We start from the raw sequence: 26,510 nt of genomic DNA on the forward strand, positions 1-26,510 counted from the left end.
TTATATTAATATATGTAATTATTTTATTTGTTTAAGTTTTTAATATATTTTGCATGACAATTATGTATTATTATGTGTTACATTAAGGAGAGGAACTAGTAAGTTGAAAGAACTTGTTTCTGATCCCTTTGGTTCTCAGTAAAATATGTTCAAAACAATAAACCAAAACTATATATATATATATCTAAAAGGTAAATTTTGTAAAGACGAACGACCCAACCCCAGTTAGTCTAGGTTATCATTTCAATAGATTGATTCCTTTCTCTTTTTTCTATAATGACATGAACGGTTGGGGATTCTATGACATGAGAGGGTAGCAGCGGGGTCCGAACCCCCCCCTTTTTTTTTAGGGATTTTCAGACTGAGTTAATAAATTTATAGTTATTCCGTGTCTCGGCAAGTGGTTTATTTCTATTGTTTGTTTGTTTATATTTTCTTTTTTTTCTAAGTCGAGTTACCCTTCCACCCCAACCCCCCAATCTCTACCCAGGATTATTGCTACGCTTCATGCAGCATAACGTAATACGCCCTCTGGTGAGAGATTGCCCAACCCAAAAAATTCCTGGATCCGTCTATATACGGCAAAGGTACAGTATATGGCCATAAGTATGGAACGCCAAATTAATATTTGAATCTATCTTCAATTAATTGTACCTCTCTTTAAATCAATTGTACCTCTCTTCAAATCAATTGTACATATCTCCAAATGAATTAATAAAGATAGGATAAATTCAATTTAACTTATCTTAAATTCATTTGAAGATAGGTTCAATTGATTTGAAGATAGGTACAATTGATTTGAAGATAGGTACAAATGCCATGAATTAAAGATAGGTCTAATTGATTTAAAGATAGGTGCAATTGAATTGAACCTATCTTTAATTATAAAGACACTGACAATAACAACTACTCCCCATAAAATTGCTTTGTTCGGTTCCCTCGATGTTCAATTTGCTATTAGAGGGAGCTTTCATTATTTTCTATAACAGAAAACGAATCGAACCTAGGTAAAATTGAATTGTACCTATCTTCAAATCCTTTGTGGATATGTTTCAATTGTACATATCTTCAAATCAATTGTTCCTATCTTTAAATCAGTTGTACCTATCTTCAAATGAATAATAGATAGGTATAATTCAATTGAACCTATCTTTTATTGAATAAAAGATATGTGTAATTCCATTGAAGATAGGTATAATTTATTTGAACGTAGGTCTAATTATTTAGAGATAGATATAATTATTTACATTTATCTTTAATTCATTTAGACCTATCTTTAATTCAATTGTACCTATCTTTAATTCAATTGTACCTATCTTCAATTCATTTGGAGATAGGTTCAATTGATTTGAAGACAGGTACAATTATGTAAAGACAGGTTCAAATATTTGAATATATGTTAATTTGGCGTTCCATAAAGATACCGACAATAACAACTACTCCCCATAAAAATGCTTTGTGCAGTTCCCTCCATGTTCAAGTCTCTGCTAGAGGGAGCTTTCATTATTTTCAATAACACAAAACGAATTGAACCTATAGGTATAATTAAATTGAACGTATCTTCAAATCCTTTTTGGACATGTTTCAATTTCACCTATCTTCAAATCAGTTGTACCTATCTTTGAATCAAATGTACCTATCTTCAAATGAATTAAAGATAGGTATAATTCAATTTAAAATTTCTTTAAATGAATTGAAGATAGGTGTAATTCCATTAAAGATAGGTGTAATTCATTTAAACCTGTGTTTAATTATTTAGAGATAGGTATAATTATTTACACCTATCTTCAATTCATTTAGACCTATCTTTTAATTCAGTTGTACCTATCTTCAATTCATTTGAAGGTGGGTACAATTATTTGAAGATGGATACAATTATTTGAAGATAGGTTCAAATATTTAAATATATGTAATTTGGCGCCCCATTGCATTTTACACTATATATTATTTCTTTGAAAAACCAGTTTTTATAAAAACTTATTGTGGGGTCAATTTTAGCCCAATTTCCATGATTTTTTCCCCCATTAAATCAAGCAGAATTATTTAAACTCTTGTCATAAAATGCTAAACGAAATGATACACTAAATTATGAAATACGCTGACTGACGTTTTTCATACTAATTGTTAGGCCATTATTTACACCCTGAATTGTCGACGGATCTTTCCGTTATTTCCCGATCATGACAAGGAGCACACGGCGGGTGTGACTTTCGGCAGGGGATGCTCACTCCTCCATGGCACCTGATCCCACCTTTAATGTTTTTGGAGGTCCTTGTTTGCTTTGCTCCCGGTTTGTATTGTTTTAATGGACTTTTAGCTTGAATACTATTCATTATCTCCATATTTCATCGTCAAGACAAAATTTTTTTTTAATCTCAACATGCTCAAATTACTATGATTTCTAATCAAATTAGAGACAGATAAAATATTGGTTTGAAATTATATGAAGAAACTACAAATAATTCTACATTTTATAGTGTTTTAGTCATAAAAAATGAGCAACAAATATGTCTGCAGTAATATTTTAGAAAAATGCATTTTTCAATGCAATACATAGTGGAAAAATAAAATTATGAAAAATAAAATTATGACTCATTTATGGTCTTGTACTGTATATTCCAATCTTTATAATATTTTTATTTTATCAAGATCCATACTATTTTATGGGTGAAAAAGGAATTTTTATTACAAGATACACTCGAGAATTTACTTCGAGATCGGAGTTCAGAGTTTTTATTATTTTTTTTTACCAGTTGGCAACTCATCGATTATTTATCTTTTAATATCTTGTTATCATTCAAGAATATTTTTTTAATTTCCTGTATAAAAATTATAGCGTTCAAACTGCGAAAAAATCAAACATTAATGGACATTAATGAAACTTCATTCATTAACTTGAAGTTTCTTTTGGGTGTTTAGTGAAAGCTCATTTCCGGAAATACATTTGACACTTGTGTCTTGTTGTGGAAAAATATTCTGTGAGTGTACAATATATTTATGCTTTTAATACCTTGCTGACTTTGTGATAAGTAAACAATATATAGTCTATGGTAAGACATGTTTGACATTATTCTATGCTCTACTGGAAAGAGGAAGGAGATGGAAATTTTTATTTAGTGAATGTCAGAATAGCAGGGACCTATATATGTCCCTGATGAATAGTTACAGACTTTATACAGAGCAAATTTACACTTTTACACTGGAAGTTAGTGTAAATATAGAGTATGTGCATGTATAATAATAACTTGCACATACTGTAAATTTACATGCTTTTTGGGAAAGAAGTTAAAGATTCCTTGCCATATACACTGCAGATAGGGATGTTGCAGATTTAGTTTTGCAGATGACATACATAGTAAACAAATGACACATATACCTGAACTTTCTAAAGAATGTCTGTCTGTCACATTTTTGTCATCAGAACTCCTCCAGTGGCATATATATCTTTATGCCAAAATGCAAACATGTATTTCAGATTGAGAAAAAAAAGTTCAGAGTACTTGTCCCAGGGACAAGAATATGGTATCATAACTGCTTGTTCCCATTATGAGTTTGCTCATCCCATATCAAACTTTTTTCCCTCTCACATGTCTGAATAATACACTTTATTTAAAACTGATATATTTGCCTCATTTTTCATGATATTGTCAATAGACGAATTTCACATTTACAAAAGTTATTTCCCTTTGCGGGGCCAATCTGGGGTCAACCGGCGTAAGAAACTGTTTTCCCTCTATAACATTACCAACTTTTTGGGGCAATATCTCGCAAATTAAATCTGTTTTAATATGTTCATTATGTTTTTCATGTTGCCCCAAACTAAGGCAATTTAGGAACAGGTCAAAATTGTCCAATTCCGTTTGAAGGTTGAAAATATTTACAGGTAAGTTACAATTGAAAGGATATAGTGACAAAAATGAGTGTTACGCCGACAACAGGAGATAACTCTTAAGAATGTGAAATTCATCTATGGATCAAGAGAAGCATATAAGATCGCTTCCTAAATGATTACTGCATCTTTGTAGTTTCCTGTGGGATAATAAGCCATGTTTAAAATAATCTTTAGAGTATTCAACACAATAAATAAGAAGTAATTTAATGAAACCAAGTTGAAGCCTTTCAACTGAACGTAGTTCTAACATAAAATCGAAAGACTGGCTGATTCATTCTGGAAATATGGTTTCCAATTTACAATTGATATTTTCTATCTATAGTATTGTGCAACCAGACAGTGTATATATGACAACTGAACTCATGAGCAGAAGAGATTGATTATTTGTAATGAGTGTCATATCTTTTTAGGACAAGCAAACAGTCTAAAGTTTGTGATTCAAAAATACAGTATGACATTGTTGGATATATAAGTTTTTCTGTTTTAAAATCATCACGGCAAAATTTTTACTCCTCCCAAAGGACAAGCAGCTCATGCTGTCCACTCATCCTTGGCTGATTTTCAGTTTTTCACTCATCCTGGAGGAGTGGACAAGTGCTTATTTTTCACACACTCTCAGACTATATAGAAGTTCTTCCAAATTATTACATTATAATTTTGTAAATTAAAGATATGAGAAAGAAAATAGGGAAGGGTTGCATTAGATGAATTTTGTAATTCAATTAATGTAGAAAAAACTTTTTTTCTGGTCACATGTATTTGGATTTGAGTTTTGATTGTTTCAAATATAACCAACAACTTTTTTTAGATTATAGCATAAAGGAAATGTTATAATGGAATGTTATGGAAAAACCCTACATCTATAGATCCTTTTACTCTTTATAGATTCTAGATGAAAATGGAAAAGTAGTCCTTTAAGTATGGAAAGGAAAGACAGCCATGACAGTGGTCATGTGCATGTGATCAGGTTCCCATGGCGACGAGATCTAGGGAGAAATGTGGAGGTGGATCCAGTGAAGCCAGGGGAGTATACTCTACAAACCCTGTTCCTACAGTTCTGTTCCATTGCAGAGAAGAAAGTTGAACAGGTGGTGGCAGAACCATTGGTAGGTTTTAATGGATGCTAGTGGAATTCTACAGTAAATGACACAATTTGAAGAAGATTATTGTATTCTGAACATTATACATGTATTAGATCAAGATAAAGTAATAAGAAACATTATTTGCATGTATTTTCCCGATGTAAGTAGACAACAGTGACTTCTGTTCACTTGTCCTTAATTGTATTAAATTCCTTCCTTTTCAAGTATTTCTCCTAAGTCATTTATTATTATAGTAAGTATTAAATTTAATTGTCAATATGCAATTTACTATGTTCATTTACTGCCATATTCATTCATACGGGTGAGTGGTCATTGCAAGTAAGGGTGTAAGTGATCAAACTAGTGTCTGTGTCTGTCCTTTGGGTATTTGCGCCATTACTAATTCTCCCTCTCATCGACCTTGGACTTGGGGAAAGAGGATTTTCTCTCTCCCTAACACAGCTTTATCTTGCAATATCTGTGATTTAAAAGTCAAGGAATATATGGTAAGAAATAATTGTAGGATTATTTCTTAGTATTCATGCAATTATTATTTAATAACTTTCAAATCATTTTATTAAATCAAGTAATTGATAAATTATCCCAAATTTATAAATTTAAATGGTGCACCTACATGTGTGTGTGGGGTGAGAAAATGTTTATTATTTCACCCGTAATTATTATATAACGTTTATGTATAACAAAAAACGTTTATGTATTTATTTAGATAAATGCTTTATGCAGAGAAAACAAATCCAGGGACTATAAGGAATTGTGTAAAACTGAATTGCATGCAATTATGTTATATTCTTCTTCTTTTTTTCTGTTGTCTGTCATTTGATTTCTTATTTTGACTGTATACCAACATGGCGATGTCAGTAAATGGAATTGAATTGAATTAATCATATTTCAGGTAACCCTTTATTGTTTATTTTCCATTGATAGAAAAATATATGGCTATAGAAACCCAGCAGCATTTTATTTCAACTTATGCTTTACAAGGCTGTGACACATTTATCACACCAACACATCAACACACATATTTTACATATTAAAGCTTAACCCTACTTTTATTAAAAGTTTTGATATTCTTAAATTACAGGAAAAGCCTTTGGCAAAGTCATTACAAAGAGGTGAGGACACACAGTTTGATCAGGTCAGTACATATGTAGTTATAGCTGTATGAGGTTTCATTAAGCACATTTTGAACAAGGTTATTGTTTGATTTGTACTTGGTCTTAATTTTCTGAAGTTGATAGTTTGAAAATCAAAATGCACTCTTGACTTCAAAGAATTAGGAAATGTGATGAGATTATGTTGAGATTTGAGCAATTCCATTATTAATTATAGAATAATTAAAAAACCACAACAATAGCATTTTGTTGTTTGCCCTAGTAAAGAGAATTATTGACAAAATGATGGCAGGCTGGCAAGGAGTTCAAATTCATTAATTTTGTGTAGTCTGAGAAATTTTCAGGAGCCTCTTGAATGCGTTAATTTTGGATCCTGTTTTAATGTTTTGTTGCCTCTTCTTGATGCTTTATCTTCGGTAATACCGTATATACTCGCCTATAAGTCGGTCCGGCTATAAGTCGTTTGTATTTTATTTAGCTTAAATTAGAGGGATTGACCCGTTAAAATACCAATCTTTTTATAACTCACATATTAGTCAGATAAAGAGCTTTGGACCAAAGTTTAACTCCCAAAAAAAACGACTTATGGGTGAGTATATACGGTAAGTACATTGTAATTTTGGTATTGAATCAGAAATTGTTTTCATCATGTAATACTTGTGGATCTCTTCAAAATATTGCTGGTGTTTCCTAAGAAAAAAATTTTTGCCAATGATTTTTTTTTTTTTTTTTTTGGTAATAGACATGCAAAAGTAATTTCTATTTTTTGGTTCATTGACAACATGTTAAGTACTGATAAAAAAAAAAGATACAAAAAACCCTCAATGCTCATTGGAGCCTTGATGTTAATAAACAAATGTTACATATTAATGTGATGTTAACCATTTTTGTTTTTCTTCTTTGGGAACTTTGGGCCTTACACTCAAAAATAAATTCTTTCTTTCTTTAATGAGGTTGGGTAAAAACAGATGTTGTATTGATTAATGAATTTTTTGTACCGTAGTACAAAGTTTCTTTCAAAGTTTGGGGGAATGAATTGTGCTGTTATAGATCAGATATTGGCTTGTCTTCATTCTTGACCAAAATTCTTTGCAGAGAGGTCACAATAACCGAAATACAAAGCATATTTTTTCCATTGCTTTCTTTGTAAATTAGACTCAGTAAGACAATTTTGGTAAGAGGTATTATAATATTTCCCCGGTACATAAAAATTATAATAAAGGAAAGTGTTAGATAAAGATGATAACTTTTAATAGTATTAATTTAACCAAAACTAGCATTTATAATAAGTGTAAAATCATAGAAAAACACATTAAAATCTCTGCAGTCTACCGTGACATATCCAGATAGAAAGTGGCTGCATTGCAATACCCAAAATTTTGAAAACTGGTTGGTTATCATCACTTAAAAATATTTTCTTTCATTTTCAAAAGAATGAAGGATATCATAACTGATTTTTCAAAATGAGGTACCTTTTTAGGCTTCAAATGTGGCAGAAGAAGTTTGCTTCTGCAGTGAACATGAAGTCAAACCAGCATTATTCCTCTTTGGGCTAAAACTATTCTGCAGTAACTGATATATGTGAATTTTCATGATAAAGTTTATAAGCTTTTTTCTCCAGTTTCAAACTAACTGGAAACATGTTTCTTGTAATATTGCTGATTGTTAATTTTAAAATTCCTTAAAATTATCCTGCTCAAAATCTTCTTTCATCTCTCTGTGGCGAGAAAGGGGCAGCAATGCAGGATCTTTGCCTGTGTTAATACTTAAACAAAATATAGAGCTGTTAAAGCTTCACATCTCTGTCAACCTGACAGTTTTTTTTCTCCATATAAATGTATAGCATAAAAAAAACCATATTACCTTTAATTATACACTGTAATTGCTATTGTTTTAATCGTCCTTGATGAAGATAAATCAGGAAACTAGTCAAACTTCCTTCTTTTGTTTGAGATCTCCTCCAAATCAATTCTTTCTTGCTCTAGGGTGCATCTCTTTTTCTGAAATTTAAAAAACAAATCTGTTAGCTTTTTTTTTTTTTTGAGATATATTGCAGAGACACAAATACATGCTTGTGAACATGCAATCTTCAAACTTCATTTGTGGATGTAAAAAGCATTGTTTTGATTAGTAGCTGTGTAATGTCCATAATTTTATTAAGGAACACTGAAGATCACAGGGATGAAAGAAATTTGTTATGCAGAACAGAACCTTGTAAATCATTAATAATCAGTAGATTTCATACCTCAAGCAATATAGTCCTCTGAAATATAGAGTTTATTATGATAATTTTTGATGAAATACTGTGGAATCATTTTAATTTGTGTGTGTGTGGGGAGGGGGGGATTGTCAAAGTTTATGGGTATTCAAAATTTTACTAGGTCGTGGGGATGTAATTTTGTGGGTAACTGATAAATACAGAATATTCAATGAACTTGATGAATTCATGATGGCAGTGTTGTTTTTTAAGGATGTTAATTTGTTGGTTAGTGTGACCTTTAAATCCATAACACTGGTCCCTCACAAACGATGATTCCTCAGAATAAGGCCAAATAAAAAAATATGTGTGGTTCCGGTTACCCGACCTTCCCTATTTTATACCCCCGTCCCTAAACTTTTTTTTGGCAATTTTCATATTTTTTCCGGAATTTCCCCCAATTTCCATCAATGGATTCAGTTTAAGTTTTAGTTTCAGCAATGACGGCCTCCTTGCAAAACATAGTGCAAGTGTTTAATAGTGTTAAATCCAAAGCAAGCTAGCATGTAGGTGTCCCCAACCAATATTGACTAGTATATTATCACACCACATCTAAATGCCATTTGCAAAGCAGTGATAGGTATTATTTAGGAAAAAATAAAGAAAATCATTAAAAAAAAAAAAAAAAAAATCCCTACCTACCTACCCTAATTTTTTTGGAAGTGTAACTGGAATCACACATATTTTTTTGTTTGGCCTAAGGAAAATGTAACAAGACCAAGAATGTTATATAATGGAAAATGCTTATAAATGCTGTAATTAATTAACTAATGCCTTTGTCAATTGAGGGAACTTGTTGACTGGCAATTTTACAGAAACACTTCATATTTGAAATCAATTACACTTGCACATTCAATTTTCTGAACAATTCAGATCATTGTTTAAACTTCTAAAAATAAACCTGAGGTGGTATTGAGACCTTTTAAGATGACAAAGCATTTTAAGCTGCAGTATTTGTCTTTTGAATGTTGTCATTTACAATGATAGAGTGTGCTTGTACCAAGAGTCAAGATCTGAGCTATTTGTAGAAGTAAGCTAAACTTAGACATGATTACTATTGATTTGACATGTATTTGAAGCTTAGATGATTACTTATGTATAGAGGAACATTATGTTCTTGCGAACATAAATGTATTATTAATGCAGAACAAAAAGTGTACAAAGATATTGCAGGGGAATATTTACAATATGAAAGATTTCTTATCCCATATTTTAATTAGTGTAATTTACCCTCACATGTACAGAAGATAAACACCTTAATAGTGTATCTGTTTATACTAACCTGGTAGATCCATGCAGTCAAAACCTAGATATAACTATTTCCATCCCTCAGTATTATATCCAGTCAGTGAAATGCTCCATAACCTTATCCCAGTCAGGACATGAGATAGAGTCTTTGATACATCTGTACATTGTAAATAGGTTAATGGTGTATGGTACCATTCATAGTACCCAGCACAAAATTGAAAAAAAAGTACATAAACATTTACTATATTATTTTTAATATGGCAGTGATTTAGTGTTTGTATCTGTAAATGATAATATCTAAGTCTACTAGTATTTTTGTGTAGTTTTTATGAATCTATTTTGTTTTGTTACAGATTCTAGGAGCTTTAGGATGTGTAGCCGAGCAGAGTCTTCCCTCCATCTTACAGAGTCTTTTCCGATGGTTTGAGAAACAAAACCTGATAGACGAATCTACTCAACTTGATTCACGACAAAGACACAGGAGTAAAGGGTATGTCATATATATTAAAGTGTCTGTTAGGAAATACTCTTATATATAAAATTATTTGGTATTGATCTACTCAGCTTGACCCATGACAAAGTGCACATAAGTAAAGGGTATATGAAAAATAAAAAAAAAAACCAGACACTTTCTCATTACAAAGTAAAGAATGTGATGAAACAATTACATGTTATTGTAGATTTATAGACCAGAGCTTCAGAAAATGGACAGTTAAGATATTAAATGATGAAACGTAAGGAGTATTTTGCTAAATAAATGATTGGCAAAATTCAGTTATTTTAAACTAAAGCAGAAAATTTTTACTAATGGCTAATACCTAGATGTAAATTAACACAATAAAGAAATTGGGAGAGTAAAGTTTGCTGCTATAAATGTACTAATCTTGATGTTCTTTATTAGGAGCAAGGACTTTCTATGTGAAAGGAGGGATGTAAGTAATTGCATATTTTACATACATTTGACACTCATAGATGATTCCCTGTTTTTTTCTGTGTATTTCTGTCATTGAATATACATTGCTCTCTTAATTACAGTAATTAATATGAGGATGTTTTGCTTTTATTAGCTGGCTGTGGAGTTTGTTTACTGCCTTGTACTCATTGAAGTCTTAGCTAAGGTAATAAAAAAAGCACATTAATTGGACCATGCTTTGTATTCAAAATTTTGAAATTATTTTTTTAGGTATATTTTATGGAAATTTTGTATTGCAGCTAAATTTTCACCCTGGCTATGAAGACCTGGTGATATACATCATCAAACAGGCCTTCAGACATTTCAAGTACAAGGATGGGTAAGCACCAGGCCTTTATTAATACAGGATATTTTACTGTCTAAACTAATTTCTCTTTGATGTGTTTGATTGTCATTTACAAAGGAAATATTTTTAAAAGTAGTTATTAATAATTACTCTCTTTGCAAAAAAATCAATTATAAAGGAATAAAGAACCTTACATGATGAAACAGAAGATGTACTAGATAATATGTGATGTTTATTGCAGGATACAAGCCAATCCAAACTCACAGAACATAAGTGTAATTGCTGACCTGTACGCTGAGGTTATTGGAGTGCTTGCTCAGTCAAGGTATATCAATCTATTTGTTTCCCTTAAATTAGTTTGTCTCGAATAATGAAAAATGTAACTAACATGTTGCACAACCTCTTAAAAAAATTATACAATTATTTTTTAAAATTAAGCCTTTGTAGCAGCACAGTCGTGAATTTTTACTAGTCCCTTAATAATAAGTAATTTCTTGTTCAACTGCCACATTTTATTATGACTTGAGTATTACAATTGTCATAATATTGCTACATGTGTATAACATATAATATTTACATTTGCTATGCTTTTCTACTAAGCCAACTGTGAAATTGATTTGAAGACCATTTTTGTGTATACTCACGCGTAGAAATATACATGGAGAAACTCGCGCTAAAATGACGTCACAAGGAAGCTACAGAGACATTAATAAAAATATGACGATATAGGGCAGCGAGAAATTCAAACATTGAGTATATTTTTGGTGCATTTAAACGTGTAAAATGTAAATACGTGTATAAGGAATGTTTTTAAGTTTAATGTGAATTATTGGTGTGTAAATCGCACAGATTTGCACGTAGGCATATTTTTCATGAAGCGCTAGCGTGCTTCATGAAATATGCCTACGTGACAAGTCTGTGTGATTTACACACCAATAACTCACACAAAACTTAAAAACATTCCTTAAATGTTTACAGTAAATCAAATAATGTAAACTGAATAGACATGTTTCAGTGTTGTCCATGACATCTGACACAGTGACACAATTCCTAGATACTGTTAGTAAGCAACAATATGTGATGGCGATAAATCCTTAAAAAAATCTGCAAAGTTTCAAACTACTGATTTTGTATTCACACCAGATTTCAGTCTGTAAGGAAGCACTTTGTAAATGAATGGAAGGAACTGAAGCTGAGAGATCAGACTCCTTACACAGCTCAGAGTATAATCAGTCTGCTGAATGGCCTCAAATACTTCAGGGTCAAGGTCAGTGACCTAAATATACTCTTAGATAACCTCATTTACACAACATCAAAGTAATAATGAGTTAAATTATAGGAGCTTTGTAACCTTTAAGAAACTGAAGTTTTGATGTTTTCTGTACAGATGCATCCTATTGAGGACTTTGAGGCATGTGTGTCATTCCTCCATGACCTTGGTCATTACTTCCTGGATGTCAAGGACAGAGAAATCAAACATGCCCTGGCTGCATTGTTTGTAGATATTCTTCTCCCTGTGGCAGGAGTAAGTATACCTATGCTTAATACTGGCTGTTGTAAGTTAAATCTTGAAAGTTAAATTTAATTCCGAAAATTAAATCATGTTACACTGGATTTATCGAAAAAATGATGATGTGGAATATTAAAGCAATTTATAGTTTATAGTCATGAAAGTAGTTACTGGTTTGTATTACTAGACTGCCAAGAATGAGGTGAATGTGCCTGTGCTGAAGAACTTGGTGGAGATGTTGTATACACCTGTGGTAGACATGACCATGAAAAAGAAACACTCCAGTGTAAGTAGTACAGTTAAACATGTTTATAATGAGTGGAATAAAAAGCTTAAAACTATATTTCCCCCTTATTGCAACAAAACAGCACAATGGATTAGTGATTATGACAAATTACAAAAATGAAGAACTAAATGTCCTTGGACATTTGCTATATATCTATGTTGTATAGTACAGCATAGCATGGTGCCTCCTTCGAGCCAGCTTTGATTTTTAATTGAGAATGATTGGAGTGGATGGAAAGTCAGCAAGAAAATCTAGTATATATTTTATGCATATTTGAAATAGTGTGTTTATTAGATGTACATGTAAGCCTCCCAATCTAATTGAAATTGGATGTTCCGAATCCGCTACCGCTTCTCAAACATCTAAGAACATCCCATTAGGGGTCACGTCAGAGCAACCTTTCGATTACCCAATGAAATCGCCGTCTCTGAAATCTTAAATTGGCTTATGGTTCGGATGCGTTTCTTTTTTTACTGCCAAACCTAAATGCCCGAGGGGTTTTGTAGTAAACAAAATATGCATGGTAAAGACGGTGATATATATGAATGTGACATGCGGAATATATAGTAGTTTGTGCATTTTCGTTTGGTTATTCAGGTGAGAATGCCAGATTGGCGTACTATATTACATTCAATTTATACCAAAAGTACTTTAATTCAACGTAAGAGAGTCTACTGAGCATCAATAATGTAAAGATGTAGTCGTGGAACTAATTTTAGAATTGTATACAGAAGGTTGAGTCTGATTGGCCAAAATTTTTATGTTTATTCATAATCGAAAGGTCACTCTGGCGTAACCCCTAGTGGGATGCTATTAGATGTTTGAGAAGTGGTAGCGGATTTGGAACATCTAATTTGAATTAGATTGTAAGCCTCCATGCATTGAGTGCAAGGCTAGTAGTACATACACTGTACATGTTATATCCTTTTAGAAGTGTATACTGTAAATCACATTTGCAAGAACTTGATGGTCTGCTCACGAAAAATTCATTCTCTGGTTTATCTCCATGAGTAAAAATTATGTAAAACGGTAACCAGAATTTGTGAAAATTTTGTCTCACATATAAATACCAAACACCTATCTTGTGAAAATAAGATGTCGTGAAAATTTGTTGATATACAGTACTTGATTCTGTTTTGTTTGACTCTATTACAGCAAGTCTTTCCACTTGTGACTTGCCTCCTGTGTGTCAGTCAGAAACAGTTCTTCCTGAATAACTGGCCGTATTTCCTCACCACTTGTCTGTCACATCTAAAGTCCAGGGACCCCAAGAGCTCCAGAATGGCCCTCGACTCTCTACACAGGCTTCTATGGTAAGATAACTCTTCTCAGTGGGAATTATATTTGATTTTCATAACATATTGCGGGGAAAATTATCCATTTAGTGTGCTAGGTCTAATGAAATATACAAGAACAAAAATGACAAACTGTTAAAGTTTGAATGATGATAACATCATGTAGATTTTATGACATACGTACATGTATATGTACTTGTATATAAATATTGTTTTTCTATGACACTGTTCAGGGTTTACATGGTGAGGATCAAGTGTGAGAGTAACAGTGTAACACACAGTCGTCTACAGAGCATCGTCAGCAGCTTATTTCCCAAGGGGTCAAAGGTCGTCACACCCAAAGATGTACCCTTGAATTACTTTGTCAAAATCATACAGTTTATTGCCAAGGTAGGCCCCAAATTTTGTTGTTTTTCATGAAGAGAAGGAGAGATTGTACAAATGTACAGTATATAATTATTGGGAAAAGTTGTACTTAATAAAAAACTAAAAATTCACAGGAAAGGTTGGATTTTGCCATGAAGGAAATCATTTTTGATCTACTTTGTGTTGGGAGACCTGCCAAAATATTTCTGTCCCATGGACCAGAGGTTAGACATTATATCAATCATGACTAAATCAATTAAAAACTATTCAATAAATATTTGATTAAAGACTTGTTCAATCAAAAAAACTTGAAAATGCTATATAAAGACCTTATATAAGACAATATTTATGTCATCCTATATAAATGTAATACATGGAGTTTTAAAGATTGTGATAAAAAGTTATTAATCTATATATCTGTACTTATTGAAATACATGTACATGTATTATGATCAACAGAGGATGAATATTGGTTTGCGAGCTTTCCTGGTGATAGCGGATAGCCTACAACAGAAGGATGGAGACCCACCAATGCCCCAGGCACAGGCTACTCTCCCCTCAGGAAGTACAGTCAGGGTCAAGCGAACCTTTCTGAACAAGATGCTGACAGACACCACAGCCAAGAGTATTGGGATAGCTCAGTATTACCCCCACATGCTGAAAGCCTTTGACTCCATGTTGAGGGCACTGGATCTACAAGTGGGCAGACAACTCCTGCAGACCAAAACAGAAAATGTTGGCAAGGAGCCAGAAGTCTTGATGGGGTTAGTAATGTGGAATTTTTTGATTTAAAAAAATTCAAGTGGTGGTAGTTAGGAATAAAATTTAAAACAAAATAAGCAAAGGTTTTATTGGTAACCTATTTGTTGTTTTTTCAATGGCATATAGGGGAGAGAGAAAGTCAAAGATAGAGTTGTTCAGAACCTGCATCGCTGCCATTCCTCGCCTGATTCCAGATGGAATGTCACCCATGGAGCTTGTAGAGATGCTGAATAGATTAACAGTACATGTGGATGATACATTGAAAGGGTAAGCAGAAATAGTCCTGTGAAAACTGATGGACATGGGCAGTAGTCCAGGTTTATAAACTCGAGGCTGATCTAAGTTATTAAAATCATTCCCAAGTACATGTCTGTACATAAAGATTGTATTCTGTTTTTAGCCATGCCTTTCAAGCTTTGCAGAATCTGATGTTGGAGTCAGCTTCATGGAGAGAAAATGTCATCAGAGGTAAACAGATTAATAATTTGATGTATGCAAAATTATCATTTAAGAATAAAAAGATGGATAAAGCTCTTACTCATAATACATATCTTTAAAGTTTAATGCTCGTTTACATATCCTTTGAAGGTTTTGTGATGTTCATCCAGAAGGAGATCAGTGACGTGACAAATCAATTGTTGGACAGCTCACTTCGTCTTTTGATGCAGCTTCTGGTTCAGTGGAAGGCTAGCATGAACACGAACAAGGTGAACACAAACTTCTTCCATTTGTAAACAATTTTAGCTTGAAAAAGATTTGTCTTTAGATATATATGTATAAAAAAAAGAACAGTGAAGATGATTTTCTTTTAAACTTTAGGATAAGAGTTCAGGAGATGGTAATGTGGTATTAATAAGACAGGAAGTAACGGATCTGAGCGTGCTCCATGAGGTAGAGGGACTGGCTTTGGTCATGATGTGCAGTGCTAGAGTTGTCACTCGTAAACTTGCTGTTCATCTGCTCAAAGAAGTCAGAAATATCTTCAACTCTGCTAATACACAGGTACTCTGTAACTTGCTTCTATCAACAACCACCCATTCTTATTAGCAAGAAATTGTTATTCTTCAAGATGTACATGAACATATGATTGTATAACTAATTTGTAATCAGACATTGCAGATTAAAACAAAGTAATTTCCATTTACCCTTGAATTATGCCATATCTCTAGGGAATATTGATATTTTTAAGTGTACATGTCATGATATTTCAGGGGAATTGTGAGCCCTGTCTGCTGGAGATGATTGACAGATCATGTGGTGATATCATCAAGAGACTGCTGCCATCTCTTCCTCACTCAGAAAAGGTATTCAGTATTATATGCACGATCTGCTTTGTTTCATCTGTTGCAGTTTTCATTAACTCTATTTAAAAAAAATTATTGCTGCAAAGACTCAGCACAATTTTCACTTGAGATTGATGATTTTCTTTTTCTAGTCTTTGATTATGACATCATCAAACATTGACCTGACCTGGATTATTGACCGGGCAGCCTCAGTCTGGAATCCCACTGTCATTGACCCCAAAATGCAGGAGAGACACTGGACAGCAGGAAAGGTCAGTCCATGGATGAGATGTGTGGCTATGTTTGTGTCCAGTGATTTTGGAATGACCGTCTGTCCTCATGCTGTGGGAGCCTCATGGCCAATTGTGTTCACGAGACTCAGTAATGTCTACACACTGCTGGAGCCCAGGTAAATTAGACAATCCAGTCAATGTTTTACTTTAAATATGTATGCTGTATACATTTACATGTATCTCTTTATTTAGAATCATGTGCTACATGTATGTTATTTGGCAGATTTAAAGTGAATTCTTTTGCTGTGAGCCCACTTTATTAATTAAATTAAATTAAAGAATCAGAATATTCAATTTACATTTAAGAAAATCTCTAGCAAATAGGTAATTGAATATATTTATAATGCAGTCAAAAGTTTTTAATTTTCTACCATTTGTGATTACTTAATCATTTTAATGTAGTACAATGATAAATGAGAACCGTACATCTCTGCTGCGTTCCGGCACATCAAACAAGAAGCCAACAACAGAAAAGGACCTGGTCATGGAGTTATGGCAGAACTATGTCATTCTGGCTTGTGCTGTGGCCCAAAAGGGAATTCCTTCTCAATTCAGATGTGCATCACCAGACCCAGGGTAAGTACATTTGATACTGATATTGTTATTTTGCAGCAAAACTTGATTTACAGGCACTGAAGTGGGCACTACCAAATGTAACAATAATTTGTGACTTTATAGCAGGGTATTCAAGTAAAATCTAATTCCAATTACATGTTTAATAGAAGATGATGCCAATATTTAAAACACAACTAGACTGGGTGACTGGTTGAATGAAATGTCCTGTATCCTCTTCAATTCTTGTGTTTATTCTTGCAATGCAATTCCTAACTTGTGAATGGTGTCAATGACCATTAATTAGAATTTTGTGATTTTTCTATGACAGATCTTCCCCAGACAGTTCTGGAGGAGACAAAAGTGACAGCATCAAGAACAGTAACTCCTGCTCGGCCACAGCCCTTTTCCAGATGTTAGTCCCCCTTATGAAGTGTGAGAACATTGATATGAGGGACACCATTGTTAATGGGTTGGGATACACAAACCCTGCAGTTTTCAGGTATCTGAAAGAGAAAAAAAAAAGAAATAATTTCTTCCTCTGAGGAATGAGTAAAAAGAAAAATTAGGAAACATTGCAGATGCTTTGAGAATTAGTTTTCTTTAAAATCATACTTAAAAGTTATTTCACTCTCATACTGCACAACTATGGAATTACCACAACGTTATACAAATAGTTCACTCTTTACATTGTGATGTAATGTAAAGCATACATATGCATTACCCACCAGTGCGCACTATACATGTAATATTATGTATACTTGTGATGAAGAATAAACTGAGATATATTTGCTGACTGTTTTCAGAGAACTGATGGATGAACTAGTGGGGTTTTTGAAAGAGGCTATAGATCGGAAGGAGGGGAACTTCAAACGGAGAAGAAAGAAGGATGTTCTTAGAGTTCAGCTAGCTCATATATTTGAGCTGATGGCTGCTAATAAGACTTTTGCCCAAGCGTAAGAACAATTAATTATTTAACTTATAAAAGTGACATAAAGGCAACTAAAGTTAATTAAAAGTAAATATGAAAATGGCTTCTAAAGACAATAGTTCGAAAGTTATGGTTGATTTTGTGGCATTTTTCCATCAAGGATTGCATCATGATCAAATCTGGTTTTCAACAATGTTAAAGATGTCTTTTTATGTCTTATATCTTTTTGGGACTTTGATTATTTATATGATGATTTCAGGGACTCTGGTGTGATAGACAAGGAGGAACACTGCCTAAATAAGACATTCGTAGAGTACATTGATGGAGCTCGTCAGTATCTGGAGAGCGAGAGTGACAGAAATCTACCAGATTTACAGGACATCAGACTTCACTTCAGTCGCTTTGTACGGGAACTCATCAGTCATACTCCAAGTATGTATAACAGGCTTGTCTTTGTTGCACTATTAGTGTTAAGTCTGCAGTGAAGCAATTACAGTGTAGAATCTCGAACATTGATTTCTCAAATACCATTGATAAGTCCAAGTGAGTTGCAAGTCCCAACCACTTTTTATTTATGTTTTTTAACCTCAATATCTTGAATCCTTGGACATAATGAGGTTTTTTCCTCGGCCATAATTTTGAGATAATGAGGTTAGACTGTATCTCAATCCCTTTGCAGTTTGCATACTCATTGTGTGTTTTATTTTCCAGTGGAGTACAAGCGTTCCTTATTAACCCGAGACCTGAGGTACAGTCTCTTTCATCTGTTTGGGAATTGGAGTGGCAAGTTCAGTCATACTATGGGAGATTCCACAGACAGAAGGTCAGACCACTGTTGTTAACTTGTTGCATTATCTGTACTTATAAGTATTTCAACTGATTTAGTAAATACCGTCACCTTCCTCTAATAATAGTCTATCTGAAAAAAAGTATGGTTAAACATTGGCATTTCGGATATTGGTATCTTAAATACCATGGATATGTTGAATTTAGTTGGAAGTTCCAGACTCTATTACGTTATGTATTTTAGCTCATATCTTGAATCCTCAGATATCTGGAATTTTTCTTTTTGACCTATAAAGTTTGTGATAATGAGGTTTGACTGTACTTAGAATTGGTGTTTCTTTTCTCAACAACAGAGTATCTAAGGAGGAGATAACTGAGTTAGAGTTGTCTGCAGTCAGAGCTATGTCTGCTGTGTTGTGTTGTGGTCCTGTATTTGATCCCAATGGTCTGAATGATGATGGCTACATCTATAAATGGGCTCACATGCTGCTGAGTTCACATGAAGACAGGGTATGTTTCTTATTTATACATGTACATGTATGTATAATTTATTTTTTTTTTACTAACGTAAAAATTTTAGAACTCTAAATGTGTGCACATATCTTGAGTTGACTAATACAAGTATCTGCAAAAACACAATATTCTTTTACAACTATGATGAACAATTAAGAAATAAATAATTCAATTTTTTAACACGGTAAAAATACATGTTATTACCATGGTTAAGCATCATATAGTTAAAATTTGTAGCCATTATGCTTCAGATAAAAAGAGGAATTAGTAGTTTTCCTTATATCAATCATCATTCATCTAACAAGTGTGGGTCATTTGCAATGTACAGTTCACCATTAATTAAGATTTATATCACATAAGATTTTTTTTAAAAAAAATAGAATGTAGCTGGGTGTGTGGTTTATGGTTTTTAGGCAGATGACACAATCAGCTTCCATGTACATAAGGGCACTGTGGAATCATTATATTTCATAAGGGTTTAATTTTTGTGGGTACCCCTCACCCACAAATTTCCAACTTGAACATACATGTAGGTTGATATTCTTGCAGGTGACATGTTTTATATGCATAACAAGACATTCTCCCACAATCATGTCACCACACACCTGTAAATTTTTAACAATCCACAAAAATTGGCCCCACAAAATAAAATGATTCAACAGTAGATTGTGTTGTCTGTGTTAGAAATCAGTGAAGGGTGAGTGGGCATTACTAATTCTATGATTGTCTCCTGCTAACGCAGATCAAAGAGCAGGTAAGCAGAGCATGTCTTGTCTTCTTCTGTAGGCTTCTGTACAGTGGAATGCTCCCTCTGTATTTTAGTTTCACAAGTGTTTTTTGTTCATTTTTTTTTTATTTTTTGGTTGATATTCAATTTTTCAGTGTTTCTTGAAATTGTTCTTTAAAGATATAGGCATAATTGACCCCAATTAACTCTATTCACAACAAGTAAAAGAAAATACTGTATAACTAGTTGAAAATAAGAAAAACCAGATCTTGTTTAATCTTTATATCTGCCACGGCTTTTGTTTCGATCCCCCCCCAAAAAAATGATTTCTGCAAATTACATGTTTAAAAATGTTTAATTCCTGCATGAGCTATGTAAATGCTTCAGTTTTTTAAATCAAAATGTTAATTTCATTAACAAAAGAAGGAAATGCATTTCCCATCACAGTTTATGTTCAACAATGTGCTTACTTTCTTTGTAATTCCACCAAATTTTCTTTCTTTATTTGATTTGTAAGCATGACAGTATGTCAATACTTTCTGACTGCTATCAATTATTTGTAAATATACACTAAATTACTTGATATCAGAGGTAGAAAATGTATCTTGCAGCTTTTTAGAAAGTTCATTCATAGTTATAAAGTGACATATTTTTAATATCTACTGATTCTGTTCATTGTCAAAGTTGCAAAGATCTTAAATGATTTCATCTATACAGAAAAGGATGAGTTTGTTTACTTTTATTGAAACTTATTCTTTGAAGTCAAAAATCATCACATAAAAACATTCATTTTGAATTCTTGTTTGATTGCAAAGAAAAAAAATGTTATAATAATAACTAAATTTCTTGTATGTAATGAAATCTGTATGTAAATGTTGACAATATTCTTACCATATTAAAATTTCATATTTCTAATTTTTATCACAGATCTATGAACTGGCCAAAGAGACAGTGGTACTTCTGCTGGACTTTAACCCTGATACCCTTGGGCTCTTGGATTGGGTGATAGACCGTTGCTACACAGGAGCCAATGAAGTCGCAGATGGATGCTTCAATGCCCTGGCAGCTGTTTTTCAATCCAAGTAAATTTCTATAGTAGAAAACTGCATTATAAAATTAACGTAGCATTTTTAGCTCACCTCAACGAAGTTGGGGGAGCTTATGTAATACCCTCGGCGTCGGCGTCCCAGGTTAAGGTTTTTGGAGCAGTTTTCTTTTCAAGTACTTCTATGGCCTATATTAGTCAGAGATGCATGGAGGATGCTTCTAGTGTGCTTCATTGTACCAGTCAAGGTTTCAGATGCTGCAATTTCAGCTAAAGAATGACCAGGTTAATGTTTTTGGAGCAGGTTAAAGTTTTTGGAGCAGGTCTCATTTCCAAGTAACTATAAGCCCTATATTGACCAAACTTGCATGGATGATACATCTAAGGATGCACACTACTGAACTTGCTTCGGATGCTGGATCTGACCTACATTTTCCGGATGAGTGACTAGGTTAAGGTTTTTGGAGTAGATCTCATTTCCAAGTAACTATAAGCCCTATATTGACCAAACTTGCATGGATGATACATCTAAGGATGCACACTACTTGACTTGCTTCGGATGCTGGATCTGACCTATATTTTCCGGATGAGTGACCAGGTTAAAGTTTTTGGAGCAGATCTCATTTCCAAGTAACTAAAAGCCCTATATTGACCAAACTTGCATGGATGATACATTTAAGGATGCACACTACTGGACTTGCTTCGGATGCTGGATCTGACCTATATTTTCCGGATGAGTGACCAGGTTAAAGTTTTTGGAGCAGACCCCATTTCCAAGTAACTACAAGCCCTATATTGACCAAACTTGCATGGATGATACATTTAAGGATGCACACTACTGAACTTGCTTCAGATGCTGAATCTGACCTACATTTTCCGGATGAGTGACCAGGTTAAAGTTTTTGGAGCAGATGTCATTTCCAAGTAACTATAAACCCTATATTGACCAAACTTGCATGGATGATACATCTAAGGATGCACACTACTGGACTTGCTTCAGATGCTGGATCTGACCTATATTTTCCGGATGAGTGACCAGATTAAAGTTTTTGGAGCAGATCTCATTTCCAAGTAACTATAAGGCCTATCTGAACCAAACTTGCATGGATGATGCATCAAGGGACGAACAATCTCAAAACTTGCTTCGGATGCTGGATTTGACTTACATTTTCTGAATGAGTGTCTAGTTTTAAGTTTTCAGATAAGTCCATTCCCAAGTAACTGCAAGCCCTATCAGACCAAAATTGCATAAATGTTGCATCTAGGGATGCACACTCCTAGATTATTAGTTTAGTGTGGGACTTTGCCTTACTTAAAGACAACATTCGTTGAGGTGAGCTCTGTAATCTCTGATTACCTATGTTATGTGTACATGAAAAGCATGATGGAAGATTATTGTTAAATTTGAATGTAATTAAAATTCAGGGAGTATCCATGTGATCATGTTGCCATGTTGAACCTTGCCCTTCTGAATGTTGGAAGTCCACGGATGCAGACGCATGAGACAGCAGTACAGCTTCTTCATCTCCTCGACACACGATTCTTCCAGGAGCCTGTTTTCTACACAGAATCCGCTGCAGATGACGTTAACCAGGCTCGTTTACCACTGAACGACATCTTTCTGTCTGTGTCCTATTGTCATGCTCAGATGAGTCTATCAGAACAACTGGCCAAATTCCATCCAGAAATCACACTGGATATGTTCTCTGGTAATTATTTTTTGATAATACTAGTAGAGTCTAAAGTGCACTTCAAATCTCCTTTGAAATTCAGATCAGTTTCGTTTTTAAGCAAGGAGCCTGTAAATGTTCATTTGAGAGTTTATCAATTTAAATTCATGTTATACTTTCACTAGTTCTATTCAACCATTATCAAAGAAAAAAAATATTTAAAGATTTTTTTCCCTTCCTTTTAGAAATAACCCACAGATTTCAGACAGCAAAACCATCTGTCAGACAAACTCTGTTGAGGTACTTGTTACCATGGTTACACAATATGGAGCTGGTTGACCCCTCTCTTCCTCAGGTCAGCCCTTTCACTAACTTCCTGACTCGACTCCATGACAATCAGGTGGAGACATACAAACCTCCACTGAAGGGGGAGGGATGGGGATCACCGGAGGCCACAAAAATGGTGCTAAACAATCTGTTTTACATCACAGTGAAGGTAGGTGTCCTTTCTAACATTTTAGTTTCCCTTGCACACTTTCTTGAACTTGATTTAAGCTTTTGGATTTTATGCCCACCATATGATATTCATGGGCATACTGGTTTTAGTATGTACCTGTACTGTTTTCTCTCTCCATCAAAAACTTTGATCATGTTCATCATACATGTATTAAGCAATCTGAGGGTAAACTGTATGTTCATTTGAAATGAGTCAAAGTTACCAAATACATGTACATGTAGTTCAAGGTTTAATTTTCCATTGCTATGAACATTCTGTTGCACACAAACATATCTTATAATATTTAAGAAGCTGTGTGCTTCATTATGTATGATTGTATGTGATACTTGTACTTCTTTATATTTTTTTGTTCAGTTTGGAGATGACCACTACCGGGAGATAGAAGAGCTGTGGGCAGCTTTGGTCATTGGCTGGCCAAATAACCTACGAGTCATCATTCATTACCTTGTCATCCTAACAAACATGGCTGCTGCCGAACTCCTGCCATTTGTAAGCTTTTATCAGAATTTATTCCAAAATTTTTCTTAGCCAGTCCTTTCTTGTTGTCACACATGTATGTACATGGATTTCAAAATATAGGCAAAGAGGGTAGTGAGTTACTTGGGCCGAGCTCGACCTGAGCGCCTGGTTGATGAGCTGATGAATGAGTTGCAGACAGTGGAGACACTGAATATGACAATCGAGCGCACTCAGACACCCCCGTATTTCAGACTCTCTCAGACCAAGCGTAACCCAGTCACCATCAACACAACAGATGATGAGAAACTAGAGACACACCCAGATGCTCCTCTAGAAAAGGGAACACTTCATACAAAACGACACAGTGCCAATGAAGACTTACCAAGTGATAGGTTGGTTAATCTACCAGTATGGGACTTTTTCAACTGTTGGTTAATGATACAAATAATTTCATTTTTGTCTTTCAAAACATTTCAGTACACCACAAACAGAATCCACAACCTCCCTACGAAGTGTCTCCAGCAACTCTTCCTCCCAGGATCAGTTCCTGCTGGGTAAATGTCTTTGTCCTTAAATGTCTCATCAGTGCCTGATTAGTTAACCATAATGCTGTGATACAAGGTTAACATTTAGAAATTTTGAATGGTTGGTGATAGGATCAGATATTGATAATTAATTTAACACATTCTCTGTAGATGAGGACATCCATCTTTCTGGTCCCTCCCCCGCTCGGGTTCCAGAGACCAGAAGAAGTGAATCACCTGTCCCTTATCCACTACCCATGCCAGCTTATGGGGGGTATTTTGCTCCACTTTCAGAATTTCTTCCTGAGAGTCTTCACCCAACTCCTGGTTTCCACAGGTAAGTATGCCTTAAACATCAAAAGAGAAACAGTTCAATAGATTGAAAAAAAAAACAGTTGAAATTTCTTTTGTTACCTTTAACTTACTTGCAGTAAATATGTATTGTAAATGTCAAGTTTGTCATTTCAGGAGCAACATAGCTGTAATGTTTCTGTCAGACTTGGTACTAGATGGCCTAGAGATTGATTGGTCAGCTCATCTGCCATTGATGTTACATGTCATCTTCTTAGGTAAGGAGAAAAATCTACTGGAGAAAAAGTTTGTAAACACAGTCATATTCAAATTTACACATGTACTTTTCTTTGATTTGTTCAGTAGCTGCTTCTTACATGTAGAATATCCTTTTTTGCAGGCCTTGACCACATGAGAGCTATGGTTTATGAACATTGTAAGAAGCTTTTAGAAAATCTGATTCTCTTGGCCTCAGCACAGGAAGGTCAGAACATTGCCAGAATGTTACTGGGTTACCGTAGTAACATCTCAGATACTCTCAAACTTATAGCAGAAGATAGAGAAGGGCCTGGAATTCTGGGTAATGTGCATTAAAACTAAAATAGACTCATTTCAGTTAAATTTATAAGTTTCCTTAAACTCTAATAGCACAGAATATTTTATTCAGGAAAATTACACCTGAACAACTCTTCCAAATACTTATTTTGCTATGTTTATTTTAGAGAGCAGCACGGAGGATCCAATCTCTAGGTCCACCATTAGTGTAGAGAGCAAGGACAGCAACCAGACACTGATTCCTGATGTTGCTGTAGCAGCAGAGCAACTTAGTGACCCAGATTCATTTGACACAGTAGAGGATATTGTCAAAGCTATCTTAGATTTCATGGAGAGCAGGTAACATATGTTCATATATTTGACGCAATTTGTGGATATGAGAGAGTGTTATTTGCTTGCATGCAGTAAAACTAACAAAATACACTTTTTATAAACAGACGTGGTCGCCCACTGTGGAGTTGTGAAGACATTACACCAAGAACTCTGAAGACTCAGAGTGCATACCAGCTGGAGTTCTTCCTGAAGTGTGTGGTTAAGTGCTTTAAAGAGTTGTCTCCCATTGCTCTGGTCGAGCAGAGGTGGTCACATGTGGCTCTGCAACTTGCATTGTCATGCTCATCAAGACACTATGCTGGAAGATCCTTTCAGGTAAAATGAACAAGAATGCAAAGAGTATGATTGTTCATTTTTTACTGTAACATTGCTTTAACGGGATGTGATTTACGACTCTAAAACTATGGTTCTTCAAACCTTGTAGGTGTTGCGAGCTCTTCACATAAGGCCTACCACTCAGATGTTATCAGACATTTTGTCTCGTCTGGTGGAGACAGTGGCAGAACAGGGAGAAGACATGCAGGTCAGAAAACTCAGTAGATTGTATAGCAAAATTACTGTCTTCAGATTGCATAGCAAAGTTTCAATCATCAGATAGCATACCAACTTCTTTTCACCAGATTTCGTGTTTGTTTGTTCAGACTTTAATTTTGCATTACAGGGTTATGTCACTGAGATAATTCTGACACTGGAAGCTGCAGTAGACAACCTGGACATTGAGATGCGTCCCATGGATTACATGAGGGAGATCTTTATGTCTACTCCAAACCTGGCTAAGGATTTCACTGAGGGTAGAAAGGGGTCACTGATGGCCCCACGACAAGCCACTAGTATTCCCCATCATGCACGAAGCACGAGTTACTCTGTGACTGGTCCCCCTCACAGATCTACTCACCGTTAGTAATATATTAACAGGAACTCTAATGCTCTTTGATGTTAAT

At 34.3% G+C, this 26,510-nt stretch overlaps 1 protein-coding gene across 1 annotated transcript in view; it reads left to right on the forward strand.

The window, feature by feature from the left end:
• Positions 1-4,777: 4,777 nt before the first annotated feature.
• The window catches only part of LOC133197155 (protein furry-like), a 40,010-nt gene continuing 18,277 nt past the window's right edge, over positions 4,778-26,510 (forward strand). Inside the window, exons 1-39 of the mRNA XM_061333028.1 lie at positions 4,778-4,998; positions 6,077-6,130; positions 9,966-10,102; positions 10,514-10,544; positions 10,680-10,730; positions 10,825-10,904; positions 11,113-11,196; positions 12,015-12,138; positions 12,259-12,396; positions 12,569-12,667; positions 13,823-13,980; positions 14,196-14,352; positions 14,463-14,552; positions 14,788-15,092; positions 15,217-15,357; positions 15,491-15,558; positions 15,679-15,797; positions 15,910-16,092; positions 16,302-16,394; positions 16,526-16,782; positions 17,069-17,242; positions 17,550-17,720; positions 18,025-18,174; positions 18,409-18,581; positions 18,861-18,972; positions 19,289-19,445; positions 21,103-21,257; positions 22,646-22,929; positions 23,136-23,386; positions 23,762-23,896; positions 23,987-24,258; positions 24,344-24,420; positions 24,562-24,727; positions 24,859-24,959; positions 25,082-25,261; positions 25,404-25,575; positions 25,674-25,884; positions 25,994-26,092; positions 26,231-26,465. Coding sequence (XP_061189012.1) covers positions 4,813-4,998; positions 6,077-6,130; positions 9,966-10,102; positions 10,514-10,544; positions 10,680-10,730; positions 10,825-10,904; positions 11,113-11,196; positions 12,015-12,138; positions 12,259-12,396; positions 12,569-12,667; positions 13,823-13,980; positions 14,196-14,352; positions 14,463-14,552; positions 14,788-15,092; positions 15,217-15,357; positions 15,491-15,558; positions 15,679-15,797; positions 15,910-16,092; positions 16,302-16,394; positions 16,526-16,782; positions 17,069-17,242; positions 17,550-17,720; positions 18,025-18,174; positions 18,409-18,581; positions 18,861-18,972; positions 19,289-19,445; positions 21,103-21,257; positions 22,646-22,929; positions 23,136-23,386; positions 23,762-23,896; positions 23,987-24,258; positions 24,344-24,420; positions 24,562-24,727; positions 24,859-24,959; positions 25,082-25,261; positions 25,404-25,575; positions 25,674-25,884; positions 25,994-26,092; positions 26,231-26,465 — 5,830 coding nt within the window. The 5' untranslated portion in view covers positions 4,778-4,812. The remainder of the gene's footprint in view (positions 4,999-6,076; positions 6,131-9,965; positions 10,103-10,513; positions 10,545-10,679; positions 10,731-10,824; positions 10,905-11,112; positions 11,197-12,014; positions 12,139-12,258; positions 12,397-12,568; positions 12,668-13,822; positions 13,981-14,195; positions 14,353-14,462; positions 14,553-14,787; positions 15,093-15,216; positions 15,358-15,490; positions 15,559-15,678; positions 15,798-15,909; positions 16,093-16,301; positions 16,395-16,525; positions 16,783-17,068; positions 17,243-17,549; positions 17,721-18,024; positions 18,175-18,408; positions 18,582-18,860; positions 18,973-19,288; positions 19,446-21,102; positions 21,258-22,645; positions 22,930-23,135; positions 23,387-23,761; positions 23,897-23,986; positions 24,259-24,343; positions 24,421-24,561; positions 24,728-24,858; positions 24,960-25,081; positions 25,262-25,403; positions 25,576-25,673; positions 25,885-25,993; positions 26,093-26,230; positions 26,466-26,510) is intronic.

The sequence above is a fragment of the Saccostrea echinata genome, unplaced genomic scaffold (assembly GCF_033153115.1).
Source record: "Saccostrea echinata isolate AGI-Se365-2 ecotype Australia unplaced genomic scaffold, CSIRO_AGI_Sech_v1 ptg000030l, whole genome shotgun sequence".
Taxonomy (NCBI): Eukaryota; Metazoa; Mollusca; class Bivalvia; order Ostreida; family Ostreidae; genus Saccostrea; species Saccostrea echinata.